This window comes from Salmo salar, chromosome 01 (assembly GCF_965601325.2).
Source record: "Salmo salar chromosome 01, fSalSal1, whole genome shotgun sequence".
In the NCBI taxonomy this organism is placed as follows: domain Eukaryota; kingdom Metazoa; phylum Chordata; class Actinopteri; order Salmoniformes; family Salmonidae; genus Salmo; species Salmo salar.
In genome coordinates this window covers 149,943,491-149,952,795 of record NC_138291.1, presented here as the reverse complement: position 1 = coordinate 149,952,795, position 9,305 = coordinate 149,943,491, and the positions used below count along the sequence as shown (strand labels likewise).

At 45.3% G+C, this 9,305-nt stretch overlaps 1 protein-coding gene across 4 annotated transcripts in view; it reads left to right on the top strand.

Annotated features, from left to right (window-relative positions):
* Positions 1 to 3,204: 3,204 nt before the first annotated feature.
* nup214 (nucleoporin 214) overlaps positions 3,205 to 9,305 on the top strand; it is a 76,936-nt gene continuing 70,835 nt past the window's right edge. For all 4 annotated transcript variants that reach the window (XM_014133089.3, XM_014133105.3, XM_014133096.3 and 1 more), the window contains exons 1-5: positions 3,205 to 3,404; positions 7,993 to 8,188; positions 8,315 to 8,469; positions 8,660 to 8,858; positions 8,964 to 9,034. In XM_014133089.3, the coding sequence (XP_013988564.1) occupies positions 3,363 to 3,404; positions 7,993 to 8,188; positions 8,315 to 8,469; positions 8,660 to 8,858; positions 8,964 to 9,034 (663 nt within the window). In that variant the 5' untranslated portion in view covers positions 3,205 to 3,362. The remainder of the gene's footprint in view (positions 3,405 to 7,992; positions 8,189 to 8,314; positions 8,470 to 8,659; positions 8,859 to 8,963; positions 9,035 to 9,305) is intronic.

Genomic DNA, 9,305 nt, shown 5'->3' with positions numbered 1-9,305 from the left:
CTCACAGCTCCGTAGGCAAGCACCATGGTCTTGTAGCGGATGCGAGCTTCAACAGGAAGCCAGTGGAGAGAGCGGAGGAGCGGGGTGACGTGAGAGAACTTGGGAAGGTTGAACACCAGACGGGCTGCGGCGTTCTGGATGAGTTGTAGGGGTTTAATGGCACAGGCAGGGAGCCCAGCCAACAGCGAGTTGCAGTAATCCAGACGGGAGATGACAAGTGCCTGGATTAGGACCTGCGCCGCTTCCTGTGTGAGGCAGGGTCGTACTCTGCGAATGTTGTAGAGCATGAACCTACAGGATCGGGTCACCGCCTTGATGTTAGTAGCGAACGACAGGGTGTTGTCCAGGGTCACGCCAAGGTTCTTAGCACTCTGGGAGGAGGACACAATGGAGTTGTCAACCGTGATGGCGAGATCATGGAACGGGCAGTCCTTCCCCGGGAGGAAGAGCAGCTCCGTCTTGCCGAGGTTCAGCTTGAGGTGGTGATCCGTCATCCACACTGATATGTCAGCCAGACATGCAGAGATGCGATTCGCCACCTGGTTATCAGAAGGGGGAAAAGAGAAGATTAATTGTGTGTCGTCTGCATAGCAATGATAGGAGAGACCATGTGAGGATATGACAGAGCCAAGTGACTTGGTGTATAACGAGAATAGGAGAGGGCCTAGAACAGAGCCCTGGGGGACACCAGTGGTGAGAGCACGTGGTGCGGAGACAGATTCTCGCCACGCCACCTGGTAGGAGCGACCTGTCAGGTAGGACGCAATCCAAGCGTGGGCCGCGCTGGAGATGCCCAACTCGGAGAGGGTGGAGAGGAGGATCTGATGGTTCACCGTATCAAAGGCAGCAGATAGGTCTAGGAGGATGAGAGCAGAGGATAGAGAGTTAGCTTTAGCAGTGCGGAGAACCTCCGTGACACAGAGAAGAGCAGTCTCAGTTGAATGACCAGTCTTGAAACCTGACTGATTTGGATCAAGAAGGTCATTCTGAGAGAGATAGCAGGAGAGCTGGCCAAGGACGGCACGTTCAAGAGTTTTGGAGAGAAAAGAAAGAAGGGATACTGGTCTGTAGTTGTTGACTTCGGAGGGATCGAGTGTAGGTTTTTTGAGAAGGGGTGCAACTCTCGCTCTCTTGAAGACGGAAGGGACGTAGCCAGCGGTCAAGGATGAGTTGATGAGCGAGGTGAGGTAAGGGAGAAGGTCTCCGGAAATGGTCTGGAGAAGAGAGGAGGGGTCAAGCGGCCAGGTTGTTGGGCGGCCGGCCGTCACAAGACGCGAGATTTCATCTGGAGAGAGAGGGGAGAAAGAGGTCAAAGCACAGGGTAGGGCAGTGTGAGTAGGACCAGCGGTGTCGTTTGACTTAGCAAACGAGGATCGGATGTCGTCAACCTTCTTTTCAAAATGGTTGACGAAGTCATCCGCAGAGAGGGAGGAGGGGGGAGGGGGAGGAGGATTCAGGAGGGAGGAGAAGGTGGCAAAGAGCTTCCTAGGGTTAGAGGCAGATGCTTGGAATTTAGAGTGGTAGAAAGTGGCTTTAGCAGCAGAGACAGAAGAGGAAAATGTAGAGAGGAGTGAGTGAAAGGACGCCAGGTCCGCAGGGAGGCGAGTTTTCCTCCATTTCCGCTCGGCTGCCCGGAGCCCTGTTCTGTGGGCTCGCAATGAGTCGTCGAGCCACGGAATGGTGGGGGCTTTGGCGGGTTGCTGTGGAGGGTGCCAGGCAGTTGACCGGGGTAGGGGTAGCCAGGTGGAAAGCATGGCCAGCCATAGAGAAATGCTTATTGAAATTCTCAATTATAGTGGATTTTTTCAAATTTCTGTTTGAAAAAGCTAGCCTTAGCTTTCCTAATTGCCTGTGTATATTTGTTCCTAACTTCCCTGAAAAGTTGCATATCACGGGGGCTATTCGATGCTAATGCAGAATGCCACAGGATGTTTTTGTGCTGGTCAAGGGCAGACAGGTCTGGAGTTAATCAAGGACTATATCTATTCCTAGTTCAATTTTTTTGGAATGGGGCATGCTTATTTAAGATGGTGAGGAAGGCATTTTTAAAGAATAACCAGGCATCCTCTACTGATGGGATGAGGTCAATGTCATTCCAGGATACCCCGGCCAGGTCGATTAGAAAGGTCTGCTCACAGAAGTGTTTTAGGGAGCATTTGACAGTGATGAGGGGTGGTCGTTTGGTCGTTTTATGACAGTGATGAGGGGTGGTCGTTTTATAACCTATATTAAACTAGGCAAGTCAGTTAAGAACAAATTCTTATTTACAATGACAGTCTAACCCAGCCAAACCCTAACCCAGACGACGCTGGGCCAATTGTGCGGCGCCCTATGGGACTCCCAATCACGGCCGGTTGTGATACAGCCTGGAATCAAACCAGGGTCTGTAGTGACGCCTTTAGTACTGAGATGCAATGCCTTAGACTGCTGCACCACTCGGGAGAGACTCCATATCAAAAAACAAAAGAACAGATAGATACTTCACTTTTTTACCATTCACCACAAAATTCATCCGACAAGCTTCAATCACTCCAGGAATATTTTTCATCTCTTCAAAATTGACTTCCCACGAGACGTCAGATATAACCCCCTTGATGGGTAGCCTGACACACACGACACTTCAAACTTGTCAAATCGGTTAAGACACAATGCACGTTCCTTCTGATCCGCAAAAGCACAAAAAATCTAAACAAGCCCACCTCTCGTGATCCTCACAGCCTTCACTTTACCCAGCACTCTCTCCACCAGTTTAGATAACTCAAATGGTTTCTTTAAGATTGGTACTCTGCTCAGCTGCTCGTCATTAAGAAACCGTACTCGATACAAAGGACCATTCTCATCACTGTCCACTACTTTGCTTCGTTTTCTATTATTTTGGATAATACTCCAATTCTCCTTGATTCTACAGCCATTGTATTCAGAATCCACTTCATCATCCGATTCCGCCATCTTTCCATCGGCTTTAGGGTTTATGATCGACAGTAATGTTATGCTGTCCCGCTCGTGGTGTATGTAGCACTTCTAGTCACCTGTCCCCAGGTAACTGACTGCCAAGGCCTTTTGAGATCATTTAATGTTGGATCATTGATTTACACTTCCAAATTTGAAATCATTGACGTCACGTCACATGTGAGTCTTAGGCCGATTACTCTCGTCTGAATTGAACTAGCATGCCAATCGCTCTGGGATGGATTATTCTGCCTTGCAAATGAAGTTTGTGCGTCACTTCCTTATTGTATTTCACAAAATTTCAGCGCGGTATGATTTCTTTTCATGTGGAAAGGAAAGGCTAGAACCAGCCCGTGTATATTTCGTAAAGTTCTGTTGTAGCTGAAGTAATTATATCTGCTGTTAATTTCAAAATGAGTGAAGACCCTGACTCTCCTCCCGAAAGGGAAATGAAGGTAGGCAAACTATTGTAGCTACGTAGCTAGCAAGTTAACTAGCTTGTATCATTAGCTTGCTAGCTAGCGTATTTGCGCAGCAGGTAGTTTGTCTGCCTGTCAACCAGCTAGTGTTTTTGCTAGTTAGTTAGCTCGCTAGATAGCGATCTGGGGATAACCTTCCAACTGAAGTACGTTATTGTCTGTTTCTTGCTGCCCAATTCCCATAATGTTACTAGCTAGTAGCTATCCTATATTTTAGTCAAAGATGGCTAGCTAAGCCAGACTCAACTAACTAACAACAAAGTCATGAACATCAAACAACTCAACGATGTATGGATTAACAACCGTGTATAGCTAGCTAGCTGTATACATTTGGGTGTCTAACACTGACTTTCTTCAACAGTAACTAGCTATGTCATCTAATTAGCTACCTACAAGCTAGCTGGTTAGTTACATCAATTTACGAATGCTGTTGTGCTCTACGTAAATTAATCTTGTTTTTGCTATTAGTAGCATTTATTCTAGTAGGCATTCATTCAGCTGCTAGCTATCCCAACGTAATTTATTTCCAAATCCACCTCGTCCTGTCAACAATATATTGTTGTTAACATAGTCAAAATGGGCTTTACAGATCTTAACCCTTGTTGTCTTAAGGGTAAAAAATGACCGCCACTATGTTTAACAGCAGAGAAAACCCCCTAAATTATATTTTTTCAACTTTTCCTAGAGTGACCCCAACATTAGAAAAAGTGAAACATCTCCTTTGTTCATATTTCCATGAAAGCTGTACACCACCAGGGTAGGGCTGGGTGATATGGCCAAAATATTATATGACGGTATTAAAAAAAGAAAAAAGAATGGTATGACGGTATTTTTAGTTTTTGAATAATACAAGTTCTACATTTGCTTTATGAGTAGTGAGTGATCCTAGTGTGGCGGCAACACATACATTCTAAGTGATTTCAATGAGTCTCGCTCCATTCTGATTGTTTTATACTGTTCAATTCAACTTCAACCAAAACAAATTTCTGCATTTCCTGCACTCTATTGCAGTGGTGGAAAAAGTACCCAATTGTCATACTTGAGTAAAAGTAAAGATATGTTAATAGAAAATTACTCAAGTAAAAGTGAATGTCACCCAGTAAAATACTACTTGAGTAAAAGTCTAAAAGTATTTGGTTTTATATATGCTTAAGTATCAAAAGTAAATGTAATTGATAAAATGTACTTGAGTATCAGAAGTAAAAATTTAAATCATTTCAAATTCCTTATATTCAGCAATATATATTCACCCCCCTTTTTTCTCCCCAATTTCGTGGTATCCAATTGGTTGTAGTTACAGTCTTGTCTCATCGCTGCAACTCCAGTACGGACTCGGGAGAGGCGAAGGTCGAGAGCCATGCGTCCTCCGAAACACAACCCAACCTAGCCGCACTGCTTCTTGACACAATGCACATCCAACCCGGAAGCCAGTCGCACCCATGTGTCGGAGGAAACACGCGTACACCTGGCGACCTGGTCAGCGAGCACTGCGCCCGGCCCGCCACAGGAGTCGCGAGTGCGCGATGAGACAAGGATATCCCTGCCGGCCAAACCCTCCCTAACCCGGATGACGCCTGGCCAATTGTGCGTCGCCCTATAGGCCTCCCGGCTGCGGCAGAGCCTGGGCTCGAACCCAGAATCTCTGGTGGCACAGCCTTAGACCACTGCGCCACCCGGGAGGCTGGCACCATTGTCTTGTTTTTTTTATTTACGGATAGCCAGGGGCACACTTCAGCACTCAGACATAATTTACAAATGAAGCATTTGTGTTTAGTGAGTCCTCCAGATCAGAGGCAGTAGATGACCAGGGATGTTCTCTTGACAAGTGCGTGAATTGGACCATTTTCCTGTCCTGCTAAGGATTCAAAATGTAACGAGTACTTTTAGGTGTCAGTAAAAATGTATGTAGTAAAAGGTACAGTATTTTCTTTGGAATGTAGTGAAGTAAAGTACAGATACCAACATCAACAAATTAAGTAGTACTTGAAAGTATTTTTACTTAAGCATTGTTTACTAATGGGGAATGCAGTCAGAGGCTATAAAGGTGCTTCTGATGACAGTCCCCCCAGTTCTCTCTTTGCTGAAGCAATGAGTGCACAATTCAGTGCCCAACAAGTCGTAGATCTGATTTTTTTCAGATGTCCAGGAGGAACAAGAGAACAATGATTTAGAAGAGCAGGTGGTATCTGAAGAAGAAGATGGGGAAGAATACAACCCAGAGCACGATGCATCATCTTCAGATGAAGAAATCCCCCAAGCTGAAAGAGGGACGTTTCTGTCAAAGAAAAGCAGAATAACATGGTCCTTGTCACCATATGACAACCAGGGCAGGATGGCAGCACAAAATGTCATAAGGATGACCCCAGGGCCCACAAGACATGCAGTTGCCTATCCCCAGGACATCGCCTCTACATGTTCATCACACAAGCCATCGAAAAAATCATCCTGGAGATTACAAATTTGGAGGGTTTCCGTAAATATGGAGACAACTGGAAAAGGATGGATGAGATTGACCTGCTTGCCTACATAGGGCTGCTAGTCTTAGCGGGTGTGTATACGTCCCGAGGCGAGGCTACATGTAGTCTCTGGAATGCAGAGTGGAAGGGCGATTTTTCGTGCCACAATGCCACTGAAAGTCTCACACTTTCTCAAGAGTGCTGCGATTTGATAACCGTGAGTCAAGACCTGCAAGACGTGTGAGACAAACTGGCGGCCAAAAGAGTTGTCTGGGAGAAGTGGGTGGAGCGTCTGCCATACCTCTACAACCTTGGGCCTGAAGTAACAGTGGATGAGCAACTGGTTCCATTGAGGTACATTTTTATTTTCATATCTGTAATGTAAGTAATTTTTACAGTTCATTTTATTATGTATTGCTGTAATATCATTGATTTATGTGATTGTTTTTTGTGACATTGATACTAATTACTGATAGTAATCTCTTTTGTCAAAAGGTCACTGTCCTTTCCGACAGTATATGCCCAGCATGCAAGCAAAGTATCGCATCAAGATATGGGTGGCCTGTGACGCACAATCCATCTATGCTTTGAAGATGCAAGTCTACACAGGGAAGCTGACCAGTGGAGGCCTGGAGAAGAACCAGGGGATGTGGGTTGTGCTTGATGTGACCGATGCACTGAGGGGTCACATTGTCACGTGACAATTTCTTCAACTCTTATGAACTCAGCCAGCAGCTCCTGAAGAGGAAGATCACCATGGTTGGCACAGTTAGAAAGAACAAGCCTGAGCTCCCCCCTACACTCCTCGCAACAAGGGGGAGAGAGGCCATCTCATCAAAGTTTGCCTTCACCCCACCACCACTCTAGTTTCTTACCTCCCAAAGAGGAACAAGAATGTGGTCCTCCTGAGCACACTGCACAAAATGGCTGAGATCAGTGATCGTGAAGACAGGAAGCCAGCCATCATCCTGGACTACAACCACAACAAAGGAGGCATGGACAACATGGACAGGTGATTGAACTTACAGCTGCAGCAGAATAACTGCTCGCTGGCCCCTGGTCATCTTCCATAACAGCATTGATGTGTCCTCATACAATGCCTTTGTAATATGGAGCAAGATCAACCCTACCTGAATGCCTGATAAGCGGAACAAGAGGAGGGTGTTCCTGGAGCAGCTGGGAAAGGCACTTGTAACCCCACACATTCAAAGAAGGGAGCACCTCCTCTGCACAGCAGCCTCTGCAGCACTTGTGAAAGCTCTTCAGGGGACTGAATCTTGTCCTGATCCACCTGAGGCTGGGGCAGGCAAGAGGAGGAGATGCCAATTCTGCCCCCCAAAGAAGGACTGTAAAATAAATACTATGTGCTGCACATGTGAGAAATACATCTGCAAAGTCCATGCATACACACTTGCATACTGTCCTATATGTGCTAATTAGTTGATTGTTTTATGTTCTTCACGTTTGTTTTGTGTCTTCACGTTTGTTTTGTGTCCATCTTATTTATTGTTGTTTATGCACTTTGTGTCTGGGGCAATTGTTAAAAAATGAGAGAAGACTATTATTTTGTAGTTGAAGTCTTCATTGTACAGTATATAAGAATATATTACTGTTTTGCCCAAAAAGTTCAAGACTGTTATTGTTTCCCTTCAATAAAATGCATTCAAAACTACTTTCTGCACATTTCTGCTACTTTCTTAGGCCATAGTAGTGCTATTTCTTGCTTAAAAATGTAGGTTTACACCTATGCAGTACCTTTAGCAATAATAATCTTCTACTTTAGTAAGGAAAACAATAATGACAGGTGTATTGTAATAAAATCGAGTGGTGTCCACTGATTTAAATGCAGTCTTTCTGCATTGTGAAGAGGGAAAACCCAGATATTCACAAAGTTTGTGAATTGTTTCTTCATGCAAAATAGATTTGGGGTTTAAAATTCAGTTAAGCTGCTTTATTTTAGGGCTTTAGTGAAGGCGGGTAAATTTTTTTACCCTTAGGACTAGGGGAGTATACAGAATGTTAAGATTACGCAAGGGTTAAACGAGTAGCCTACATGAGACTATATTCAGTGCCATCACAGTCATGAAGTATTCTATTATTTTATGCAGGATTTTCAGTTCCGGCAAATGAAGAAAACCCGTGTCTTTGATTCACCTGATGAGCTGCCGAAGGATAGATCAAGTCTGCTCGCCATCTCCAACAAATTTGGACTGACATTTGTCGGACTAGACAGAAAGATCAAGGTGTACCTCACGGGGGACATCCTAGCTTCAGACAAAGTTGATGGAAACTCCAATGAAATAGGTAAGATTTTCTGTACATTGGTCATTCTGTCTCGTACGGTTTTCCTAAGCAATGACAGTTATGGCGTGCCTTGGCCAATGTAACTTGACTTTACCTTTTTCTCTCAATCTTACTCCTCTTTCTCAGTTGAGGGGATAGCAGCCTTAGCTGATGTTCATGTGGAGTTGCCTGTGCACAACCTGGGACTCAGCAGTGATGAGCTCACCCTGTCAGCCAGTGGCATGTCAGAAGCATCAGGCCTGTCACTGGCCTTCTACGACGTCCGCACCTTCATCAACAAGGTGATTAACTCTCATAACAACCCCCCCACTGCTAATGGAGTGGTACGGTTTCGTCATGGTGAAACAGAGTTCAGAGCCCATGCTTTGATATCAATTGAAAGCACACCAAGACTAGTCACCAACTTCTTCAGTTCCATATTTTTCCCACACACCTAATCCCTTCACTTCCATGGCTGCCCCCTCTCTCCAGGCCCGACCGCAGAAGTTGCCATTTGCGACTCTGCAACCGAGAGCCGGCCTGGGCATTATTGTGCAGGACCTCAAATGGAACCCGGTGCAGGTTTCCATGCTGGCCACCTGTCTGTCTGACGGCAGCATGATGGTGCTGGAGGTCACAGACAGCGTCACAGTGCAGGCCCAGCTACCTGCCACAGAGGGCATCACCTGTGGTAAGTGTGACATAGTGTGTAATCACTTTGAGGAATACATTTTTCATGTAATTGGAATTTTATACAATTTGTTTTCGCTTTCTGTCATCTTCTCCCTTAATACAGTATGCTGGAGTCCCAAAGGAAAGCAAGTAGCCGCAGGAAAAATGAATGCAACAGTCAGTCAGTATACTCCAGTAAGTCTGTACCAACAACTCTCAGTATAATACATTAACGACGTTAGACACACTTATTATTCCTGTGAAGTCTGGTGTGTATGATGTATTTTGCTCACAGGAGGTTGGTGGCACCTTAATTGGGGAGGACAGGCTCAGGGCAATGACTGTAGCTGAATTAGTAGAATGGTATTAAATACATCAAACGCATGGTTTCCAGGTGTTTGATGCCATTCCAGTTGCTCCGTCCCGGCGATTTCTAATGATTATGCCCTGGTCTGACTCTGACTCT